The 25,915-nt window shown below is 42.0% G+C and overlaps 1 protein-coding gene across 1 annotated transcript; it reads left to right on the forward strand.

The window, feature by feature from the left end:
* The first annotated feature begins 4,746 nt into the window (after positions 1-4,746).
* On the forward strand, positions 4,747-13,884 carry LOC104541685. Its single transcript, XM_010185805.1, has 3 exons — positions 4,747-4,937; positions 5,647-5,867; positions 13,670-13,884. Exons 1-3 carry the CDS (start codon positions 4,747-4,749, stop codon positions 13,882-13,884), a joined length of 627 nt encoding a protein of 208 aa, XP_010184107.1.
* The last annotated feature ends 12,031 nt before the right edge of the window (positions 13,885-25,915 follow it).

The raw sequence follows: 25,915 nt of genomic DNA on the forward strand, positions 1-25,915 counted from the left end.
GAGATAAAGCAGGATGTAGAGCACTTTGTTCTCAGGATCTAAAATTTCAGAAATATTTTCACTAAAGTCAGAGGAAAAGGGCTATGCTCTACCCATACACAAAAGCCAATACAATGCTTGGAGTGATTAACTATTCAATACATCATTGAAATGAGAGCATTGACATCCTTATATTATACTCAAATCCCTCCTTTATCTTGGCATTGTAAAATGCAAGGAAAAGCAGAGGATATGAAGGCTTTCTACTAAATAGCCTAGACACAAGAGTTGGCTTTTCCTCCTGACTTTCCACAGCATCATTTTTGTGCAGGGCTTTGTGTCGCCCCCTCTCACAGTATACTCTCAGCTTGATCTCATGCCAATGTAATGCCAAATCATCAAATTATGCTGACTTTTGAGTTTGTTCTTATTTAATGAAATACTATAGAGTGTTGGAGAAACTGGATAAAAGGTGACACATGTTTCTATGGATTGAGATACCTCTCAAGGGATACCTGTCTCTAAAGGCCCTCTCCTCAGCACAGCCCTGTTGCTCTACAGTTATGGACAAAGCTGTAGTCACTCAATTAACAGAAAAACAACCAAAGCATCTACAGTACATGCAGTCTGCAGGGTCATTCACTGCTAGGAAGAGAGGAAACCTAAGCAGTCAGGAAGGGGACACTCTCACAGGACCACTATGAGATAGCCCATGTATAAGGAACCACTGGCGTGGCCACTCTCATAGCCCAACTGCAGCAAAGCCACTGATGGGTTTCCAGGAAGGTAGCTACAGATGCAGGCATGGCGTGGTGACGGCCTGTGTCATACCTTAAGTCATTCCAGATCATCAGAATGATCTTCTGCTCTGTGACAGGCCTCCGATTGCAATTCTTCTGCTAGTCATAATTAAGAAAATTCTATTACACAGTTCAGATACAATTACAGTTGTAGTACAAACCAATCCAAAATTAATCTAAATATAATGGTAAAATTTCTGCTACGTGATTGAATAATTACTGCAATACAACTCCAGTAGGGCAAAGATCAGGAACACTTCATATGAATACCATTCAGAATCAGCATTTTAAAATTGTGTTGTTCATTCATATGACACACATCACAGAAACAGATCTACTAAAAAAAGCTAATACAGGGAAATTGAGCTGAGAATCATTAAAAACATGCTTTTAAAATGAAAAACAACTACACTATTACATATAATCATTTTCCCTTCACACTAATTTGTTTTAATCTATTCATGCTCCCTATAAAACATCATACAAAATTTTAATCATAGCATGGTTTTCTTTAAATGTATGTATTTCAGTAAGTGACATTTGCATGTATAAATTTAGTGAGTTAAAATGTTAGACTGACGCTAGAACTGAGCAGTCATTTATTCAGAAAAAAATTGCCTTGTTTTCCTGTCTGTAAATTTTCTATGGAAAGCTATTATTTTTTTTCCAGTGTATTCATTATTCAACATATTAGTTGAATAGTCCTACAGAGACTTCTCTGCTTTTGACTCATTCACAGCCTGTTAGTTCAAACTATTTCACATTTGAAATTTGATCCCCAGTCCTTCCTTTTTATTGGATATAGAGTTTACATGAATTGATGCTGTAGAAAAAATGTGACCAGAATCCAGATGGAGTAAGTTTTGTACACAGCCTCAAAAGTTCATGCCTGTGTTTCAACAGAAGTAAATTCTTAGCTACAATACAAGATCAATGTGAGCACAAGCTGAAAGTCACCTTAAGGTAATTCTGAAGAAGCACACCCATCTTATAATGACCATTATTCCACAACTTTTGATACCCACATAGAACATACTACCTTCTTTTGCAAAGTCTATGCAGGTATGTTCCCTTCTAGAGAGACAACATAAAAAAAAAGACCAACAAAAAAAACCCAAAACGAAACGCCCCCCAAAACCCCCCCCACTTTTCCTAAGGTGTGCTATACTTCAGAGTTACCCACCCAGCTGTTGCAGGGATGGAGTTATGGACCTGGAAAGCACAGCTCCCAGAAGGGTTGTGCGAGTGAGTTTCTGCCTGTCCCTCTCCATCTTAACAGCAGCCTGAACGCCACAGCATTACCAGGAATTTCTGGCAGTGCCCTGTAATTCTCCGCTTCTGTGATGCTTAAGAAAGCAAGACTGACAGTAGCCTTCAGTCCTCTGAGGCTAGGTAATATGAAAGTCAAAGTATTTATGTAGTGGAGAGGGCAAGAGGAAGGGATAACAGGCAGCACTAAATAAGAAAAAAAACCCAACAGAATAGTTGAAAGCAACTTTATAGGGAGTGAGAAGTGCCCTAGAGTGGTCATTAGCCACACTGCAAGGAATGAGATACATCAAAAAACGGGAACATTTGCTGCAGATATTATGAGGTGGGAAGGACTGGAGGAGGCTGTTATTCTTGAAAGTATTTAATGAACTGGCAGATGGCCCTGTGGTCAGGACACAGGAAACACAAGTCCCACTTCTGTCGCAGACATCCTGCATGGGATCAGAGAGTCCATGTCCAAGATCACCAATGGGAGCCAGGCAGACCTGGCGCACAAGGCGCTGGGGTGGCCAGTGTCAAAGAAGCTGTCGAAATCTATAGGGAATGTCTGTTCCAGCATGGAAATTGCCCCATGCCTCCTTTTGCATAAAGTCATTCAAAATGGGCAAGAACATCTGCTTTTGTTTTCACAGTAAAAGCTGACACTGGAGGAGATACGCACATTTGGGAGGGGAGCACATTCCACAGTGGAGCTCTTTGTAATACAAACAATACAAGACCATCCTGGGAACATGACTATTTGGTGAAAACTTACTGGATTCAAGAGGACACGGCTGCCTGTGAAGATGGCAGAAGAAGGTGTACCGAAATAACAGAGGGTCCCTCTTAGCAGCTAGGTGGCAAGGCAAATCACCCAAACTGCATCACAGAAAGGTGGCTTCTAGTCAATGTTCAGTGGCCTAACACTGACACAACAGTCACTGCTTCCCTCATTTCTGTGGACGCTTCACAGGGACTTAGTTGGTCCATTTCTCTTCAGCAAAACAATGGATTAATATAAAAGGTGCAACAAACTCCCAAAGCAGGCTAGTCTTCAGACTGTCTCTCTGTCTTTGCGCATGCAAAGGCAAATATCTTTAAACAAAAGTACGCCAAAATGAGAACTTAGGGCAGTGAAAGTACCTTGATAGGAAACTAGGAAAACCTTTCACCTCAGTTAGTGCTTGGAAGGAAATTGTCGATGGAGGTACTTGAACATGAATACAACCTATTTGTCAATGATAGAGATGTCCAGTAGAAAGATTGAAGGTTTCAGGTTTGCTGTCCTGGACTGTTCTATCTCAAACCAACTCTCCAGTCATTTATGCAAAAGACATTCAGTAGGCAGAGCCAGAGCAAGACTTTGACTCATTGACTACAACGTCATCCATGTCCAAGACTGACGCTTCTGTTCTAAAGCTTCAGGAGTTGACAGACTTCCTAAATTCTCTGCAATGCAGATGCTTGACTAATTTTTAGAACATGGGGGGGGGTGTGGAAATTGTATTTTTAATATTTTCTTAAAACAGAACTCTGATAAAAATAGAATTTCTATTCCTCTCTTAAAAAAGTCCTCCCAACAGCTCAAATCTATAGCTAACACAAAGAGCCACTATTTCAAAAGAAACATACCACATGGGAACTGAGCAATTCCAGAGATAAACTGATACCTAAAAAGTGTTTCTTCTTGTAAATGAAGTACTTACTTGACAATTAGAAATATGGTAGCTCTTAGATGGGGCAGAGAGGAGAGGAATGCAAATGGAAAAACCTATTTTAAAAATGTATATATATTAATGATCACATGAATAGCCTCTGGAATCACTATAACTTACTCATGCAGATTTTTTCTACCATGGGCATTTGTCATGAGGACAACAACTGTGGCTGCTAACTACCATTGGAAAGAATCAAAATACTCCTTACAGAGCTTCCCCAGTTGAAGCTGACAATTAAGAGCAAACCAGTAAATAAGATGTTGCATGACCAATTCTATTCAGTTCAGCTCAGTTTGTTGAGCAAATTATAAAAGACAAATCAGATAGAGTAGGTATAAGGAAGTCCTAGTTACACTGTTAAAGGAAAAGCACAGCATACCAAATTAGCAACTTGTTTCTATACCCACTGAGTAGCTACATTTACACAATACATTTTCCATAGCATTACCTCTTTCCATTCAAAAGCAGCACTGTCATGCTGGCATATCAAGGACTGGGCTGTTTTCACTGCGGTAATAACAGCATCTAGAATTCCAGATAGCAGCATGAATTTTCCCATTTCCTACTAAAAAAATCTTTAAAAAATATAATAATGACGTTTTAATCAACTCTTTGACATATCTAGAAAGAGGGTTGAGCACTCAGGTTAAAATAAGCATACTGAGACCCTGAGCCTAGTAGTTTGCTAAGGCTTTTGCTTCCAATTTGCCATAATAACGTAAAACTTTATTTTAGAAGCATAGGCTTTGAAGTCATTGTTTGAACCACAACATAGGACTATGTGAGCCACTGGACTGTCATTGTTTAGGCTGCAACAGCATTACCAAGTCCAGTCATGGCCTCTGCTAAGCATATAAACACACAAGAGGACAACAGTATCTGCCCCAAAAAGATTACTGCTATAACTGTGAGCAAGCTTTGCGAGGGGGGGATATGGGGGATGGCGACCTCCAAAATGTCTCTGGCTGGTGGTGAATGTCTGCCTTCCACCCTTCAGGATGGCCTGGGACTCCCTGTGCAGCGGGGACTTGCTGCGCCCCAAGATAAGAAGTGCCTCAAGCCAGACGCCTGCCAGTCAGCGCAGTGCGGGAACACCGTCCCTGGAGGAGCTGCGGCGCCTGCTCTGCACACACGCACGTCCCACGGGGCATGTGGATGAAGTCTGGCCAAACCTTTACGTGGGAGACCTGTAAGAGTGAGGGAAGGGTTGAAGGCATTAATGCAACTCTTAGCCCCTGCCCTACTTCCCTCCAAAATCTTCCACTCTTTAAGAAAGAGAGCTAGGCACTAATTTGGGGATCCCTCACAGTAAGTCTAAGTGTTGAGCAAGGCTGAACTGTGCATAGGATGCTGTAAGCACAGAAAAAAAAAAAGGCATCCTAAGTATCCAAAAAGAATATTCCCCCTCCTGATTTCTCCCTCTGCATTAGTATGGGAGTCCCACACTGCAAGGGCCGGTGGGGCCATGGCATTGGTACTGCAGGCAGTCATACCAGAGTTAGGTAAAACAGGATCAACTTTGTTTTCTCCTCACATTGCCAGACGGCATCAGTCCCCTGAATGATGGATGCTCAGCAGAGGTGACTTGGTGAGAATGCGAAAACTCAGAAAACTCAGGTTGTGCAGAAATATCACCACCACCACCCTTTTATTTTTCATTAGTTGAGAAGAACCACTTAATCTAGTGTTTGGAAGAATAATGCAGAGAATGCTAAAGTCAGTTTTCCAATGACTCACTTTGTTCTTAAAGCATTTTGGTGGGCACTTTAGACCTGATCAAACTGTCAGAAAACAGTCACTACAACTTCATGCAGTTTTATCAAACTGCACCATCAGCAGCACGTTCTACCCTACATTGTAATGCAGCAGGCAAATATAACCCACTGTCCTTCTTCCAGGTATGTTGCTCGTGACAAAACACAGCTGAGCCAAATGGGCATCTCTCATGTTGTGAATGCTGCTGCAGGGCGATTTCACATCGACACTGGACGCAACTTCTACAAAGACCTGCCTGTGGATTACTATGGAGTAGAAGCAGAGGACAACCCAAACTTTGATCTCAGCATTTACTTCTACCCAGTCGCTCGATACATAAGAGCAGCACTGAATTCCCCAAGAGGTAACAAGACCATCTGTGCATCTTGCATACCTTCTGTATAGGAGCCAAGTAGGGCAAGTTATCAAATAGTATTTGGCATAAACCAACCACCTGCAGATGTGGGTGAGAACAGAGATACTCAAACCAAGTAGCATCACACCTGCCTCCTGAAGTCCTACAGTGAGTGGGAATTCCCCTGAAACAGGGAGGAATGCACTGAACAGGCCTTCAAAGAGGTTTTCCCTGTGCCTAGTGCCATCCATTAGCAACAGATAAAATAGCAAGTATCCTTTTATTACCTATAGGGAGACACTGACCTGGGAGGAGGCACATGCATTTGATCTGTTCAAATTAGTGACAAAGTTTAAAATAAAAGCTGAGATGGGGTAAAAAGACAAGGCCAAGCATCATATTTGAGGAAGAAGAATCAACTATAATGTTACAATCTGTGCAAGTCCTACAGACACGGGAGAGGAAGGAACTTGCTGGGAAGCAATTCTGTAGAAGAGAACCTAAGCAACACCACCAGCTAGGAGGTAATCTCATGCTTTTGCTAGAAGGTGTATAACCTTGAAATAATAAGATAACCCCCAAAATTCTTGGACTCACTAAACACAGGCCAGGTACAATGCCAGAGGCCTGGGGCTAGTGGGGGACCATTACTATTAAGAACATACCTTCATAAAAGCAACTCCACTGTGTCACAATACTGTACAGATCCCCATTCAAAAATAACTGATTTATTATGAGAACTGTTATACCCTCAGCAAACTGTTTTGCTTGCATCATGGTGAGCTTTAATATCACTGAGGGTCTTAAAATAGTCACTACCCAGCTTAAATGATGTGCAGCTCATAGATCTGATCCATACCATGCAAGCTAGGAAAGGGAGGTACAGTAACTGAATACAGTGGACCTCTGCGCTAGGTATCTCAGTGTTTACTGCTGTTTGGAGGGCTTGATCCACCCCATTAGAAAGTATTTGCCTTTGTGCAATTGAGGGCTGCATTTGGATTTCAAAACTGCTAACATATTTGGGGAATTGGAACCCATTTCTATTACAGCGTATGCTATTTGCAATTTAAGTAATTATTGGTGGTGCTCCAGAGGAAGGTAAGATCCAAAATCTTTTCATGCGTGTGTAGAAAAAAGTTCCAAATCAATTGACAAAAGACTGAAAACAACAGATAAATTGTGGTGGCCACAAAAGCAAACAAAACCAGTGTTTTGCAAGATGCATGTCCAAATACTGAAAGTTATGAGTGCAAACCAAGTTAGGGCTCAAGGCAAACACAATGAACTCATCACGTCTAGAGTGCATATTTATCCCTACTCCCATGCTTTACTGAACTCCATATGGAAGCAAGGTTCTGGGAATGGAGACAAGGTGAAATTCAATCATATACAGCCCAGCTGTTGCTGACATTCATCATTTTAAGGAAAGTGCAGCAGTTTAGAAAATATATAAACAAGATGTTCTGGAAGCATAATTTCCTGAGATACAAAAATTGATACCTATTACCTGTGCAGGGATGAGACTGGGAGGGGATTGTTTCTCACATCATTTAGTAGAAGAGAAAAAAAAAAAGGCATTTATTATAAGCAGTGATGCTAACAAAAAGTTATACCAGGTGACAAGAGGCCTGTTTATATTAAATTCACGATGTAATGAGGTACTTCTGTTTGATTGAGTAGTTATTTAGGACTTAACTTATTACAAGCTTAACTATTACAAGCAAATTCAACATCTTTTTTTTAATGGAATTAAATTATCTTTTTCACCTGGGAGGATAAGTCAAAGTTAAGACTATATGAGGCACAAACATACTTAAAATTATGAATCAATACTTATAAGAATTAAGTAAGAACTGTTATTCCCATTGTGCTTTAAGAAAAATTCTGATGCTTTATACTAGAAGTGCAGAAAACAGCATGGACAGATTTATTCCAGATTTCTACCTTAGCTGAACAGAATATGTATTTGGTAATATAAGGAATTTATTTTTAAGGCAATTTCTTCAAATCCAGATGCCAGAATGTAAGCAAAAGGAAGCAAGGTAGCATGCACTTCCATGTTCCTAACTGAGAGCTATTCCTGTCACAGTGGTCAATGGCTGCATCACACCCTGAATGACTTCATCATCTTTGTCATACAGGTAAAGAAATGCATGCACTACCATTGCAGCCATGTCATATAAACATTTTATGAACCCTGCTTCTTTGGCTGCCTTTCCTTCAGCACAGCTCTGCTGTTCTTTGCCCATGTAACCAAGGTGTTTGGTAAGGCTCAGCCAAGAGCAAGCAGATACACAATCTGCCCCCTTTTATGCAAGGAAAAACATGGTGTCGGGGAAGTACTGGCCTTCTCCCTCATGCTCAAGGGGCAACACCTGGAGTATCTATCTTGCCTTTACATAGCTATCTGTACAATTTACATTTTTCTGGAGTGCAGCTAAACTTAAGCATAAATCAGCAGGGTTTGGTAAAGGCTAGCAGTAGAAGGAGGGGAAGAGAACTTGAGAACATAGATGAAAGCATGCCATGAAAACTATTCAAGTAACACTGTGCAGAGAGAAAGATTCCCAAGCAGAGAGCTTCTTTTATTGACCTCTGAACATGTTTAAAACAGGCAGGTTAAAAATCACCTATTAACTTCCTGAAATGGCAAACCCTCTCAAAGGCATTTCCCTTCTTCCACTTCACCGGAGCAAATGAAAAGCTAGGCTCTCACTCCTGCCTCCTTCTTCTTTGTGGTGGTTATGGGAGTAGCTTCACTTAGGAGAAAAGTGTTCTCTGTCCTGACTCTCTCGTAGGTGCATTACACACATCAGTTTCACCTCCCACTCTCCAGCAGATGACAGCCCTTACCTGTGCCGGGAGGCGTGGGAAGAAGGGACACGCCACCATTTAAAGCTCTCTATAGGATTCTTGCTATTTTCAGCTGTGACAAAAAAGACACTCAATTAATCAAGAAACAGACAGCTGACTCCACACCTGGCTACAGCACAGTGGCTGAATCATAACAGGAGACGAGCAAACCATGGTGGAGTGGGAAGAGCCCCTGGGGCCCACTGGCCCAGCTGAGCCCTCCTCCTGGTGAGCAGCATAATTCTGCTGGATTCAATGGAGCGAAGGCAGCTGGGGCGTTCACTCCGGGTGATGGATCTGGAGCCTGGTCTTAAGCCAAACTGAATCCATTCTGCAAGAAAGCAAGGGCTAGTTCAGGACATTTAGCTCAGTTAATGATGAGTAGCAAAAGGACAATAAGATATTATGTGTTTTAATGACTGATTTGTTCAACAACATTGAATTTCCCAACTTGAATCTGGCCAACAAAGTTGAATGTGCAAACTTTATGCCTAGTGCAAACCCTTTGATGTCAGTAGAGTTACAGCAGGCATGAGCTGGATATAATATCCATAATCCGTTGTTAAAAACCAAGTGTTATTGTTCTGCACAAATCCCAGCCAGATGACAGTTATTGTCTGCCTCTGCAAAAAGTAGCTTGAGATGTGCGGTGCAACATTTCAAATAAGGATTGCAAGATTTAATAACGCCAGAAGCTAAGTGCCCCCACTTCTCCTCACTTAATCCCATTATCCCTAAGGGATCCTGTTACACGCTCAGAGAGAAGGTTGCAACATGGCCCTCTAATGTAGGATCAGTCCAACTTCTCTTTGTACTGTGTGTTAAAACAAATGGGGGCAGGGAAGACAGAGTTGGAGGATGTCATCTTGTGGCATGGATTCTGTGGTGCAAAAGATCTGGATATAACCTCCCTGCCCATCCCATGACAGAGGCATGCACCAGGATTGCCATTGTGAACGCTGCTTTCCCAGGCCATGGTCTCACAGCCACCTGGGAATCTGGGCCTCAGTGCTGGGATGGGTGCATCTCAGCTGCCTCCTGTGAGAGGTTGATGCAACATGCTGTTATCAAGACCACTGCAGTCAGCCCACATGGTGCAAACATGTTTCAGGCACTATTCAGATGCAGTATATTATGGTGGGTTCAGAGTGCCACTTAACCCATTTACAGCTACTGCTAAGAGACAAGGGTCTGAGCCTGTAAACAGAACCAAATAGCAACACAGCTTTTGTTTCCTGACTCAAGTTTAACATTCAGTTTGTTTGCTACAAATAATCACACAGTAAATTCAAATGTTCTTTCATTAGAGCAATTTTACGTTAATTAAATAATTTCACATGATTTATCTGCAACAAACAGTCATTTTATTGTCAGTGTACCAGCATTTATCATAACCTCTGTGTGTGGTGAAACAAAAGCTAACAATGTGGAACAGATATTGCACACATAAAAGAGATAATATACCTGCATCCTCATGGAAATAAGTATATTAGAGAGCCATGCAGATTAGGTCCGAGGTCAATAGTTGGGGCTTGTCCAGGTTTTTGTTGAGACACTTTCTAAAGTGAGTTGCTGATCTAGGAGGTCTCTAGTGCAGAGAAGCCAGAGAAGCAAACCCAGTGTGTTCTTACTTGCCAGTTCCTCCTCTCAGGCACAGAGTTAGATATGAAACGGTAGATCACCAGCCTGTACAAGCTAGAGTTTGGAATTTGTTCTGCTTTCTGTGCCCCAACAAAAACATCACACAATATTTAATGGCAGCATCCATATCTGTGCTCAGCTCAATCTTCAGTTCCAGATTGCAGGTGGGGTTGAGCATTTTCCAAGGCATCTGGGTGGAAAAACCAACAAACAAAAAAAAAAAGGACCCCAGAACAATTTTACAGAAATTAGGTTCAGAACAGCAAGTCTCCTGTCCCACATCCAATTTCCAGAAAAATCTACATTGAATTTCAAAATATTTAGTGATTCAAGATCACATCCAACATAAAGGCCATCTTTTTTTGGATGGTATTTTTGCTGTTGGGTTTGGTTGTTTTTTTCTCCTTTCTGATACAATTCAAACCATAAATATAATTTCTTTTTCTTTTAGCTGTAGAGTGCTGGTAGCTTAGAAGTTTTCAGACAAAAAGAAGAAAGCACTTCTGATTCCAATAAAGTTTTTGGAACATGTTCCTTGGCTTCTGTTATCTAGGGTGTGCATTAGGATGAGTACCTGGATTTCCCTAGTCCCTGCCACTACGTTGCAGTTAGGCCTACTGCAAACTACTGAAACATGGATTTTCCAAGGACTTTTTGGACTTAGCCCTATTTGCAGTATTTCTCAAAGAAAAATTGTGCTCCTGACTCCTTTATGGTCCTTTGAAAGCCTTATACCTGGGTTATTTGGGTCTAAAGTGCCTCATCTGGGGAAAATAATACAGCACACATATCCCACAAGGTTGGTGTGAAGGCTAATAATAGTGCAGCACACTGGGAAAAAAAAAGGTCTAGAGAAAATTCAAATTAGCATTGACTTCTAGCAGGGATGCAAAGCATTTCTCCATATTCCCATAAAAAGTAGGACTTCACTTCCAAGAACCCCTATGGAGTTAATGTAATCAACAGATAGATGTAATTTAACTCGAATAATGGCATCAGTATCTCAGTAAATTCTGTGAAGCTGTATCTGAATGGGAAAACACAAATAGAAATCACTTGATCATCTGATTTTGCAAAACTTGACATTACATTGGAAAAGCCTCTTCCTTCCCCTACAGGTTTCAAAGCCCAGTCCAAGTCTGCTGTCACCAGAGCTGTTTGTGCCACTTCCTTGGAGCCTATATTTGTCCCTTTATTTCTACTGAAGACGTCTATCTTTAGGGCTGAGCTCAGATTTCTCATGCCAGGATAATGAAAGGTGGCTGTGTCACATTCATTGTGGAATTCAACACTTCTCTCAACCTGCTGGCCAGAGCAGGTTTTTACAACACATGCTCGCGCTCTCCGAGCATGTGCCTATGCCATCATCATTAGTCAGAACTGGAACAGTTGCTAAATAAATTCTCTGTCACAAACAAAATGGGATTTAAGATGAAAATCTGCGCACAAAGTAGCCAGAATTAACACCCAGGGAGATGCGGGCAATCAGTCTGAGGTTTTTCGCTGGATCTAGGCTCATCATCCAACAAGGATATTTTTGTCTTGCTCCCTGGCAATAGAGAAATTAAGATGCTGTAAGCACAAACAAAACAAAGAACTAGCCCCGAAAAGCTGTCTGTTCTTCTAACGCTCCTTACATTTTGCAGAGAAGCAGCATCTGAGATACTTTATTTCATCTCCAAAGGAAAAAAAGCAACATGGGATTGTTTTTACTGATTTTCATCTTTGTCTGGATATAAATTTTATTGTTGTTAAATTGCATATCTTACAGCTATACAAGAGACTACAATTGTGAAAGTTCAAAAAAAATTGAAAATACCACAGAAAATATTTTGTTTCAAACTTGTGACGATTTCCAGTGAAGAAACATTCTGAAATTTTCATGCTAAAAAAGACAATATTTTTTTTTCAGCTGTCTTAATGGGAGACAGAGTTGTCTATTAGGTGGTCAGAAGTCCAAATCTGATTCTAATCACTGGTTACTTTAATGACACCCAATTGCTGAGCCATGGTCTCTGTGAAAAGACTAGATCTGACTGCAGCAAAGGACAAGAGTGTTTGAAAATTTTCAGGCATGGCTATAATTGAGTAGAACAGCAGCTTTTTTTTTTTATTTTCAACTAAAAATGTCTCATTGAATCATAGCATTTTTGTGAAAGTTGAAGCATTTTGCAATATTTACAAGATGCAGGTTTTTAGGTTCCAAAATGAGCACTTTGTTTACATCCAAAGGGAAAAGACTACAAACCTGAAGTTTCCCCATCTGAAAGCAATCCTTTTGAGAAAATTTCCTTTAATTACACATAAGGCCATATTAAAAAAAATGTTTACCTCCTCCCAGCATGGGTCAAAGACACACATTAGAAACCTGGGAAGCAGTCATGGTAACAACTGCGTTCCTCAGGCTGCTTCTGTTGGTGATCACAGCAGGAAAACCAAAAGCAGAGGAGAGGGAAGGAGGAAGCTGTACTCCTGGATCCCTGGAAGGGCTTCTCTGAGGCTTGCTTACAGCAATATCGAAGGACTCATGATATTACTCTTAATGATGTTGCACACCTCACACTAAAATCTCTAGGGAACTCAAAACATTTCACAAATTGTTTTTCTAGCGATCGTCTAATACAGAAGGGAAGGATAGTGACTATAGATGTACAGGGTATGATACAGAAATAAAAAAAAAGCGTAAGTATGCACAGGGCATATACAAACCAGAGCTGTTCTTACTGGCAACACCCATTTTCCCACGCACTTCCAACAAGCTGCGGTCGCCACGCTCAGAAAGCATTACTGCCCTAAGCAAAGAAGAAAAAAGACATTGTGGAAAACCAAGAGTGTTCCTGTAATAGCAGCGAGCGCTCCTGAGCATTGCACATTTAGAATCCCAAGTTTCCAGGCCCTCTCATAGTAAGTAACCTGCCAAGGCTGCTTCCCGTAGCATGGCCTTCAAGTATGTTCAAGTACGAAGACTTGAAGCTTTGCCAGCAAGTACATCACTCCCAGAAGCACATGTGAGGAAGCAGGGACACCATGGATGGACAGCAGGCTGGGCAGGAGGGCTAAGAGCAAGCCATCAGGCCGATGGCTAAGCCCAAACAAGCAATCATGGATCCTGGAATACAATTACGAATTTTCTATGCCCAGCCATTAAAAACCCCACTGTTCCCCAATGAGCACCACACCAGGTCTGCTCTGTGGGGCTGAGTACGCCTGCTTGCTCAGCTCTGTTATCAGCACCACTTCTATCTCTGGTCCAGCACAAAAACCTCCACCATTTGGCCTCCTGGCATAATTGCATGTCTCTCTCCTTTTTCCAGGCAAAGTACTAGTTCACTGTGCAATGGGAATCAGTCGATCTGCAACTCTAGTCCTTGCTTTCTTAATGATCTGTGAAGATATGTCCCTCACTGAAGCCATTCAGACTGTGCGCGCACACAGAGGGATCTGCCCCAACTTCGGCTTCCTCAAGCAGCTTCAGGAGTTGGACCTCCAGTTAGGAAGTGGGAAAGGCAGAGGAGCAGAGGCCTGCTAGTACCAAGGGGGCATGTCTACTGGCACCAGATGGAGAGACGCTGCCCTCACTGAAGACAGTGCAAGGATGCTGCCAGGACTGCTCTGTAACTGCACTAAAAAACTCCTTGGGAAATGGCTGAGTATGAGCAAGCTGGTAGGAGTTCAGTATGAATTTTTTGGATAAGCCCACTAATTGGAAAGAAAGTGAAATAAAGAAGGATTGAAACTGGCAGTTTTGCCCACCTGGGCCTGTTTATTTAACTACCTGTTGGGTAGGGCATAGGGAGCAGTAGGGTTTTCAAGCAGAATTAAAAGGCAGCACAGTCCATTTGAAAAGACTTTTTACTTGCTTGTAATTGCATTTATATGGCAAGAGGGAAAATGGCTAAACTAGTAAAAAGAAAAAGAAAGCATGAGGTTTTCAAGCAAATCTTCAACATTTCACATCCAGGTGGCATAGGGTGAGACTTCAGGTTTTGAAGCTGACATGCTCCTTTAGCCTGACATTGTGACACCAGTCAGGATCTAACCCTGCTCTCTCTCTACTGCAAGGCAGAGAGGCTCTTGCTGGGACCTTCACAAGTCGTTTTAACTACAAATCTATGACAAACACTCAGAACTTAAAAAGACCATGAAAGCCACAGGAGTCAGTACTGGAGCTCCCAGCCAGGCACTGCACCCTGGGGCATGGCTATCGGCAGCCTCACTGCTGGTCAGAGGGAAGGAAGGTGGCCCCCTGCACACGTAAGGCAAGGGGCACACTCAGGGCATGCTGCCCACTGGTGCACTGCAGGGCGGCAGCAGTGCCAGACAGAAATGTCCTCCTCTTGGCCTGCAACTCGGCACTCCAAATCACATTCCTCAAATTTCCCCATTTTAATGGGAAGCCAGAACTCAGTGTCATCGTATCAGAGCGAAAATGAGCAATGCCTCTAACAAATCCAAAGCAGCAGCTCTGCATTTTGATTACTCTTTTACGCCCAATTGGCCACATTTAATCTTGCGAAGAACTCGAAGCAGATATTTGCTTCAGTGCAATTACAGCCACATACAGAACATTGGCAAATGCAAACAATATAGAATTTCCACTTGACGGCAGATTAATTTGGTGTGATGTTTTCCCTTGAGAGATCTTAAAGGCCTGCAGTTCTGAAAGTACCCTGCAGTTTGTATTTATAGCACTATGGATGTTGAATAGAAAGAGAGAAGCATATACTCATTCTGAACTCAAGTTTCTTTTGCCTCCATACATTAAAAAAAATTAACTGAGCATAGCACACTTCCACTGCATTTCTCATAATGCAATATGGAAACATTATTTCCCTGCAGAGCCTACAGAGAAATTCAAGTGGTGTTTCCACTTTTATAAACAAAGTACAACACAAGCAATGCTACAGACTAATTTCCTCTCAGGGAACAGAGAGATGGGTCTTTTCTCCAGAAAGAGTTCCATCCTTTGAGACTGGAGTAAGTGGCCAGAAGGGAGGTCATAGCTAATGATGGAAAAATCAGTGAAGTTATAGCTTTCACAGGCCTCTTACTGGCTTCCACAGCAAGGAGATTAGATTTCAGTGAGCGTGGTGGCTGAACCACTCCTGGCACCTGGGTCTCCTTCACCTCGGTCTGTCTGGGGATCCTTTTTCAATTGCAGACTACGCCAAAGCTGTTTTGTGAGCAGTCTTTTCAGTTGCCTCACTAACCACTCCCTTCAAGACTCTGTAACTCAGCCTATGCCAAGTGCACTATATTAAAGCACAAGGGGTGTATGAAACACAACAGTCAAAAATCTCCATGCGTTGAGCCTGTCAGGACAGGTCATAATTCCCAGCAAGTTGCACATCTGGAAACATGTGGCTGCAGGGCAGAATTTAAAGTGAACAACTCCTCAGAGTGACTGAGCCTAAATTTACCCCAGCTGAGGCATGCTGTCCATGGCAGGACTATTTCAGATGGCCAGGGACAGTCACAGATTCCCCTTTCATGCATGATCTGCAGCTGGGAGCAGTAAGTCTGGCTGGAGCTGCAGCCCATCAGGAAAGCCAGGGCACTGACAAGGCAAGACTGCTGGCTGGATGCCACTGTTACAGGTGTGTAGTGGAAACTCTCTCTTCTACCTGGAAAAAACTCAACCAATGAAGAAGAGGAGGTCAAAAACACTGACCCAAAGACAATAAAATAGCTCTCCAACCCCAGGACAAAACAAAACAAAATGAAACAAACCCCACCCTTTCTAGAAGAGCCTGAGCTGGTTCCAACACATCACATTGTTGTGAAGTTCAGGCAGTGGGAGGCAGGTCCTCCCATCTCCTTGCAGTTTCTCCACTCTGCAGGACATGACACTACCCAAGCTCACGATTACCTGCCCTCTGAGCAAGGGCTTCAGCATTATCGAGGTGTCCTGGCAGGGCCACAGGTGCAGGCTCAGTAGGTGATGACAATTAAGCAGTCCTGATCTCTGACCCACATGCGTCACACACTGAGGTGGCTTATTGCCCCTGTGCTTAGTTTAGCAAATGTCTCTTAAAATTATAGCCAGAATCTAGACAAAGAAGATAAAAACAATATTGGGGGTGGTCCCAGGTGTATCTTGAGCTACAATTTTGAGATCCAGGTGTCAATTTTGCTGCTGCTGAGTCAGGCAGAAGAAGCCCCACTCACTAACCCTGCAGGTGCACTGCCTCTGCAATGCCACCTGTAAAAACCTTTGCCCAGTGCCCTAGCTACATACTACCTGCTAAAAGCAATGTCAGATGAGACTGCAGTCAAGTTGGAAGTGATCAGAACAGCAGACTCAGACATACTAAATGGACAGAGCAGCATTGATGCTACCATCTTTTCCATGCCTACTTCTTACCCACTGCAAACGCTGAGGTTTATTAATGAACACCCATCCATTCTGCATGCTTATGAAGGAGCGACCTCCTGCGCTGTGGTGGAGCTGGTGTACTTCCCACACAGCAAGCTTGCGAGGGAGGATGGGCATCTTAGCCCCTTTGCACAGACAAGGCACCTGGAGTTTGCCCAAGCTGCAGCAGGATATTTGGGGAAAAGCACAACGGGATTGCTCTTCAGCCTACAGAACTGGCACGAAAGCATGAGAATAGTTTTCTCACATAAGATATCTTGCCTTCACCAGCTTTTCCTCCCAGACTTTCAGCAATGATAAATACAGAGAATATTGCTGCAGGCATGTCTGCACTGTGTTATTTATCCCTTGGATTTGCACTTAGAGTTTTATTTGTAAAAGGAAAGTGGGACCATAAATCTGCTCTGCAAGGAGCCAAGGGAAAAGAGGACAGAGATTTTCACCAAGTTGCATGGAAGGAGCTGATGCCAAGGACAGGTTTCCCATGGAAAGAAATGCCAGCCAGTATATTGCCCAGGCATATACCATGTGTAGCTGGCAACAGCTAAGAGTGTCAGCCTTTTTCTTGCAGATGCATTAATTCATTCCTCTTTGCACAGGTAACATTGAGGTTGCTGCAGCAAGGATGACCCTCCTATGGGGACTTCCTTCATTCATAGCTTCCATGCTTTTCTCCTTACCAAAATAAATAAATAAATAAGTAAAAAATTTAAAAAATCTGAACAGGGACTAGAACAGACCACAGAGCTGAAAAACTAGGTGTGACCAAGACTAACGTGTCAAGGTTGAGCACTGGACAAGCCTAAGTTGACCACATTCCAGAGTAATCATTTTGTTCATGGCGTTCAATGTACACAAGACTGCTCTTTGGACACAGGACCTTAAGTAACACCCAATGCCTGTAGGTGAGGATGGAGGCAAGCAGTCTCACAAGCACATCTCCTGGTTCTGCATTACACTGGCCTGTTTCACTTTAGCCAGGGGCTCCTGCTTCTGCGTTAACTTCGGCACTGCCTACCAAGACCAGGTGACTTTCTTCTGCGTAACCCTGATCACATCTGCCCAGCTCCTGCCAGTCCCTCTAGAATTGCAAAGCACTGTCGAGTCCGTGCGCCCGACATTATCCTCCTACTGTTATTTTTTGTCTTGTATTTTCCTGATAACAAGGCCGAGCCATGTGTTACTGTGGTGAGGGGCTCCAAAATAGTTTATGCTTTGCAAATTTACTTCATGGTCTAAGGTTTAAAAAGTATATGCAGCTCTATGCCAAGCCAAACAGGAATCTAGGGCCTGTGAGGCTTTTCACAGTTAAGTTTTCTTTAGGCTACAATTATTTTGCTTAGAAACTAGACCCTTGATCTGTTGCAGGAGGCTGCAGTTTAATAAAGTCAAACAATTTGCTCTTTGCAATGTACTATTTGTGGTACAAGTATCATTGAGTTATACTGCTCCCCCTCACCACTGCCTCCTGGAACCTCGTCTGTTTATATACAGAAAGCACTCAGGAAGCACGCCTAAATATACCCAGTGATGTTAGCTGAGGATCTGTCTCTGTCTCTCCTTCTCCTGCTTCTGCCTCCATAACATTCTTTCATCATCTTCATGCTCAACAATCCCGGCTGTTCAAGCAATCCTACTTCAGTCTCATTCTATAAAAATGGTTATTTTCCTTCCTCCCCTGCCAGCAGCCATTCTCCACTCTGTCACAGAGCAACTTCCATGATGTTGCTATACACCATGTCCCATCTAGTATTTTCTCACTTGATCACTAAATTACAGTGAAGCCCACATCGTCTTTATCAAATCCTTGAGTACACCTACATGGCTTTGCCCACTTTTCAAACAATAAGAATGTGCCAAGTCAGGGCAAAAATAGTACCAGAAAGAGAGTAACGTATTTTACTTTACTTTATGAAAGGGCACTTGAAGATTGCAAAACAAGACACAATACTCTCCACAGACTAACTTTTGAAACCACTCTCAGGGAAGTTACCCTGGAGACAAAGCATCTCCCAATGGAAATACCATTGCAAATAAAAATATTTTCACAGTAGTACAAACAGAAAATCTGCACAGCAAACATCCAGCCAGCTGACAAAAACATCAGTTATTAAACTTCAGGTAAAATTCAAAAGCAGGTCTGGGATTCAGCTTGCACTTCTGATCTGCCTGTTGTCCAAGATGCAGGCAGAGCCTTCCCTCTTACAAAAAAATGCCACTTGTCAAGGGACAGGGTCTTCCAGTTGCTGCAGTCTGATCCTGCTTCTTGCCAATCACCCTCATGATCACAAAGACCGTCCAGAACATACAGTAGGTACCCAGCACAGACCAAGAGTCATAGCAGCACAAAGGATCTTCGACCCTTCAGTCTGTCCACATATCACCAATTGGTTTGAATGTTTCTCTTCTGTAGGTGTTCAGCAGACAGACCCTGAAAATGAAAGCTCAACAACTCTGCTGTTGCAGTAGACAAGATCTACCCTTGTGGTTATTCCCAGTGCAAACTCTTCTGAAATGCAGTTGCTGCTCTACAAACCCCTTTCTATGAAAACAAAGCATCTAAATCCTCCTAATTCAATAATAATTATAATTCATCAATTCATCTACTATTAAATATCAACAATGAAATATTCACAAAAGTTTACAATCAAACTTATTTAAAGCCCTTAAGACTGCTTCTGGGGGGACCAACTGTTCTTAGACAAAAAATGCCAAAACCTGAGAAGAACAGAAGTGTAATAAATGAGACACTGATAATTTTTGCACCAAACACACTTAGGTTGCTTACAACAAACAAACAAATAAATAATTATATAAAATAAGGTTTCTACAAAACCCCACCCATCATAGGAAATCCATCAGCCAGCAAAGAGCGAGCAAGGAATTATTTGCTCAGCTCTGGTGACAATTGGCTGTTACTGGAGTTATTCTGACACATTGTTTTGGAGAACATCTGTTTCCACTCCGACTCCTTTAACTTTCAGATGTGAAAAACAAAAGCTCATTTTCATGCCATGTCTCCCATCTTCCGTTGGCAACAGTTGCACGATTATGAAGTAATTGTTATGCTGGATGATCTGTTTGTCAGTTTATATTTTCCTATCATATCTATTTTTAGCTGCTCATTAGTATTACTTGGAGCCTCTCCTATAAATCTTAAACATTTATAGCACATCTCGACAATTCATCAAATGGAGCCAACCTCCAAGGAAAGGAAACCTAAACCACTTCCCCTTGCTCAGCTGAATGAGATTCAGATCCTTGTCTTTTAAACATCAAACTCAACATTTTCCCATCTGCTCTTTATACACAACAGCCCTTTTGCTCCACACCAATATTTTATTCTCCATTCATAACTTTTTACTTCCCTCCAGAGGTTTCCTGTTGCTTTTAGTCTGCTGGACTCATAGAAGACTTGGAGTTTGGAGGGTTTTCCCCCACTCCATTGAAGGGGAAAAATAATCATTCAGCAATGAATGGCCACTTTTCATTACTCATTCACAAGAGAGACACAGCAGGATCCCAGAGCTGGATTCAAAGACACTTTTCTTTGCCGTTCTCACAAGAAGAAAACAGTATTTTATCAAAGACTATTCAAACTAAGCATATTTGGAAAATTGTAGCTATGACCACACCCAGAGGTATCAGTACACGTGATTTGGCCAGGTGACCCTTGCAGGGAACATTTCTAAAGGATTCAGCCTATAATGGCTGCCGACAAGATGATTTCAAAAAATAACCACCACAAGAAGTTGTCTGGCCAGGACTTTTGCAGAAGGAGAATCTCCTCTTGCAAAGAAATGCCACCCAATGCCAGGCAGCACTCGGTTGCCAGGACAGGCTTTGCAGCAGGTCCTGGCTGGTGGGACCAAGTACCACTGCAGGCCAGGAGACATTGCTGCTCTTCTTCTCCTCGGCTCTCCTGGGGAGATCCCAGCCTTGCACACTCTGCACGTTTGAAGGCTAAGCAACGTGTTTCTCAGATGCAACTGTTAATTGTCTGTATGCAATTAGTTGATACCCAACTGGAACATGCAACTGATTAAAAAGCCAATTGACCATCTTTTCCATTTCCTGCATATTTGAATTAATCAAAGGAGACATCGTACAACAAGAAATGAAAACTGCACCAAGGAAAACAGTCCTGGCATGCATGTTAGTCTTACAGAGTGGCTCTAAGTTAAACAGCTCATCTGATCAGCCAGAATATCTGTATGTTGCTTTTTAGGGAGGTAGGGAGTGCCTGGGAGAAGGTAGTAACAGAAAGGAATATTTAGATTTTTACAACCAAACTTGATTTCCGTCAGTTCACACAATTCTTCAATTCACCTGATCTCTTTTCCTACTGTCAATTTTCATGGAAGGAAAAAAGTAGTTTATATTCAGTTATGCCTCCACATTGTTACATCCTGATTTTATGATTACTATAACCTCCAGCAAGTCATCCAGTTTCTAGCCTATCCTGCTTCGCAGCAGACATATGTCAACTTACCTGCATCTCTGATCCTTTTGGTCAGATGTCAAGTATCAGTGCCATAGCAGTCCATCTGGCCAGTCATCCAAAAGCATTTCAACAGACAAATACTAATATATCTTTTTCAGGCTAGTCATGTTGATGACAATCATCCCAAGGCTCAGAAATACAGCCTGCCAATAAAGGTGTGAGCTTGCTAAAAAATAAATAAATAAGTTTTAGGCTACTTTGGGAAAAAAAAATCCCAAGAGGCTAAAAATTCTGTATATTCTAGTAGTTATCCCATGCAGCGTACTGCAAGAGCACTTCTGGAGTGCTGTGATTGTATTGGCAGAATATCACACCGCAGAGTATCACCTCACAACGTGGAACAGACATTTTGAAAAAAAGCAAACTGTGCAAGCACAATGACTCACAGAGATGAGAGATTACAACAGCAAACCCAAGCAAGTCAAAGAAAGCACCATATCAGGATTCTCTCCCCAACCACTTTTCCTACGAAAAGTAGTATGCCAAATCCCTTATGATTCTTTCAAATTAAAACATAAGATTAAACTGAAGATTGACACAGACTACAAGGTTCAAATCTTATCCACATTGCCCTTAGCACTAGAGACTTACACACCTAGGATCTTAAAATTTATTATGGTAATAGCAACCTTGGATCCAGAATCACAGCCAGACTCAGACATGCATAAAAAATCACCCCTGTATCTACCTAAGCAAGAACTGTATTTCTGCCAGCCCCAGATGTTTAGAACTCCTGTATCACACCCCTCCCCCCCATCCCATTGTGAGAATGTCTTTATAAAGCATGGGATTTTATTATTATTATTTGTCTTAAGGTTCATTGTTTTCATGATTTCCTTGACAAGGGCAATAAACTTATATCCCTCTTCCTCTCCCCTGCCAAGGAAAGCTGAGATTCTCTGGTAGATTTAGGAGTGTGTACCAAGTTATGAGACATGGAAAAAGCTACGAGAGCTAGAGTACTGCCACCTGGTACACCATAGCTGCATCCTAGGGCTAAAGCAGCTGGGAGCACATGCTGTTTCATTTACTTGGCTATGCCTTAAATTGAGCAGTACCAGGAAAGGATGTATACATACATATATATTACAGCATCATCAGCATCCATGACACTGGGACATTTAACAAACCTCTTCACTTAATGGCAGCTCCAAACCCTGCTCTGTCAGCTTTAGGAAGGAACAGCCCTTTGTGAGCCGTCAGTCACACTAAGATCCCTACTGAAACTGAGATGATTCCCACCAGAAAGTGGAAATTTGATCAGGCCTCATGTTATCACATATAAACTGATGGAATAAATCTGTGTTTCACTTTGAAAGGGATCATATCCTAACAGAGCCATAACCAATCAATTTATTTATTTGTTTATTTATTTAAACATCTGGAAAGATCATATAATAATATGATTTATACAAGGCTTTAGTCTTTCAAAGGAAGATTTAGCTACATTAGCCCATAAGATGCATGAATTGCTCAATTTTGAAGCTGTCCTTTTGGCAGTGCTGCATATACATACTCAGATAAGTGTTTGGCTGCAAGAGCAGGGAAAAAGTTGCATGTCACTAAAAAGTATAGGTTATAAGAGGAACCACTGTATAGTGCAAAGGAACCCATCTGTAACAATGAAAACATCATTATTTGGTTTTGTAACTAATGCTATAAATACTCCATAACATCAAGAAACTAAACTCAGAAACAGAAAACACTTGCAGTCCACACTTAATGCTAGTGGGATGCAAGAGATGGGGCCCACAACACAGCAGAGACCAGGAGCTTGCAGCAGACTGGAGGGGCAGGCAGCCTGGTGCGTGCCAAGCCTCCATCCCTCTGCGCTCGCCTTTAGACCTTCCTTGGATGCTATTGCTCACCCCTCCAAGGGCAGAGGGATGCACAGCTACTGACTGATTGTGAGGTGGCTAAACAGGGAGAGGAGAAGGGGCCAGGACATAGCAGGGATGGTGGGAAAACAGGCACCCCGAGTCATCCCCATAAGCCGAAGCTCATCTTGTCCAAAGGCCTGCACTCCCACCAGAGGGTGGTGATGCTTTGCACAGGTTATTTCTCATAAACATTAATACAGACTTGAGGTTTTCACTGTCCTGTCATGGCTGCCTGACAGATTTAGAGTTCAGGCTGGAGACTTTTAGTAATCTCTGCCACAGCAGCATAGCAGGGCTCTGGAGACACTGATGGTATTTATAGCAGCCTCAAAATTGTGCCTCTTCTCACCAACTGAACCAGCTCCCTGAGCCGAATGCTACAGCTAATTGAGAGAGGACTGTCATATACCATCAGCTAAATTTACTGCTGGTCCTCAAGATCAGGTTGTGCTGACTGTGTTGTGACAGCGGAGTCTAAAGGGAGGTCATCTTCATTTCTAAATTTTCCCTCTAGGAACAAGAGTTTCTTCTGCATCTTCACTGCTAGGTTTCTATTTATAGGCTTGAACCCTGTGATGTAATCTTCCTTTTTGTTTCCAAGGAAACAATATTTGATGTAGTCTACTTTCAAGTTTTTCCTCCTTTAGGTCCACCCCCCCCAGCTCTCTCCCTCCCTTTTTAAAGAGATAAGTCAATAGGTAAAACCTGTACTTACTTATCTCTGGCACGCAGCATAGTTCTCTCTCTCTAAAACCAGGCTTATTCACATCACTAAAAAATTCAAGACATTTCAAAAATATGCTTAGCAGCAATTTTATGCACTGTTTATACATATTACTTTTTTGATAGTAAATGAGTTATAATTGCAATAGGCAGCAAATCCTGTTGATAGCTCAATTTTCTCAAAAATTTCAGTTCTGCATCTCAGCCCCAAGTCCTTTTATCCTGAAAACATTTTTTAAAATCCTCTCACTGACAACCCATCCAGCTTTCCTGTGGTTTTACTCCCTAAGCCAGAACTCCTGATGGCCAGTCCAGTCCTCCCTGGTACTCCCTTCCTGGTAGCAGGGCACCTCCTGACACCTCTCTGCAAACTCCTCTCTGGCACAGGGCAGTTTTCTCAGGTCTGTTGTGACTCTTGAGTTCATCTTCATTCGCATGAAAATCCTCTATATGAATGTTATTTTAAAACAACTGGCTGTCAATTCAGTGTCTGTAAATTAAGAAAATGCAGAGGATTGAATCCATAATTCATACTGAAATCAGCACTGGTAACAGCTGCAATAAAGTGCGTTGAACGGATTCTTGGAGAAACACAGGTGCTTTGGACTCTGAATGGAAAAGTAATGGGTCAAGCTAAAAGCTTTCCTTAAAATCCTCAGTGCTAATGTGTTTATATGGATGGGTTGAGAGGTGTGTGAGAGACCAGCTGGTTTAATAAAAAGAGACTATTATAACACTGCATAAAATTAAAGGTATCAGCGCTTGTAAACACAGTTGATAAATTCTGACTGGGGAACACACACTGATTTGTTACTCTCCTGCCTTGCACCTCTGTAATACAAAGGAATAAATGAACTGGGCTCACGATCTGCTGTTCTTCATACAATGAAGTTACAGCCAGAATTTTTTTTAGGACTATCCATTTTGGAACATAAACATGCAGGTAAAATCCCAACGTGAGATGATGTGGACCAAGAACACAATAAGAGTTTGTGTGGTGAAGGGGAGAAAAGGTAATAAAGCACATGCTCAATACAGAGACAGCAGATATGACGAGTTTTAGGTTATCAAAGAAACTATCAAAGTGAACACAGAAATTATCTGCAGTCAGCATCTTCCATTTTGGGTCATACAGGTTGTGGACTAAGATTCATCAATTCCTGTGTCAGCTCCAAAAAAGACCAGGCTTTTTTGAGATATCTGATCTTGATTCAGAAGCTTCAAGTCATTCCACAAAATCTTTGACTTGGCAATAGCAAGGAACACAGGATAGGAAGACTTACATGATCTAGACCTCTGCCAGTGTGTCTAGATCCTTTTAAAAAATTCATCACAATTTTTCCTCGAAACCCTAAAATAAGGGTTTCCCACATTGCCTTCCTGCTGGAAGCTGCTTCAGGAAGCCACTTCTCTCCTTCTTCCACCTCAAAAGCACTCATAGTCAGTTCTGTTCCAGATGATCACAGTTGTTATCAAACCTTCGTATCTCCCAGTCCAACCATGGCTTAATGACTTGACAACATTGTCTCCTTCCTTATGGTTACTCAGTCTCCTGAACAACCTCAGTAAAAAATAACATTTGACAGGAAAGGGAGCAGTAGCAAACTTCAAGTGTTTGTCACTAGGTTTTGTTAGTTTATTTCTGAAGTAAAATATTTCTGGTAGCTAAAATGCAGACCACATTTCATGGTCTGGCAATGCATTGCTTTAGAGATTGTGGTTCTGTAAAGAAAGGGCTTTATCAAGTTGTTTGCTTCTCAAAGACGCTCTTTGGCACTAGACAGGTCCAATTGGGTCTCAGCAAATCAAATGCTTATTTGATGTCAGTAAAACTAAGATGCAACCGCTGTTCTGCTCAAGGTTGTCAGACAGCTTTTCAGTAATCACTTTCAGCCAGAATAGATGCTCAATTGTTCTTCTTTTCTGCTGCAAGGGGGGAAAAAAACCCGCAGCTTGCTCTTCCTCAATAATTCCCTCATATTTCATTTTTAATCTCTTAAGCAAATTACAAGTGCAGACCTTTGATGTGCACGCCAGCCAAACTCATTCATTTCTCAGTACTTGCTGGACTAGAGAG

This window comes from Mesitornis unicolor, unplaced genomic scaffold, assembly GCF_000695765.1.
Source record: "Mesitornis unicolor isolate BGI_N332 unplaced genomic scaffold, ASM69576v1 scaffold1936, whole genome shotgun sequence".
Taxonomy (NCBI): Eukaryota; Metazoa; Chordata; class Aves; order Mesitornithiformes; family Mesitornithidae; genus Mesitornis; species Mesitornis unicolor.

Excerpts from the sequence above, each read along its gene's own strand:
- LOC104541685 (XM_010185805.1), top strand. The coding sequence starts at position 4,747 with ATGGCCTGGGACTCCCTGTGCAGCGGGGACTTGCTGCGCCCCAAGATA. Across the intron at positions 4,938-5,646 it reads AACCTTTACGTGGGAGACCT|GTATGTTGCTCGTGACAAAA; the intron begins GTAAGAGTGAGG and ends TCCTTCTTCCAG. Across the intron at positions 5,868-13,669 it reads AGCACTGAATTCCCCAAGAG|GCAAAGTACTAGTTCACTGT; the intron begins GTAACAAGACCA and ends TCCTTTTTCCAG.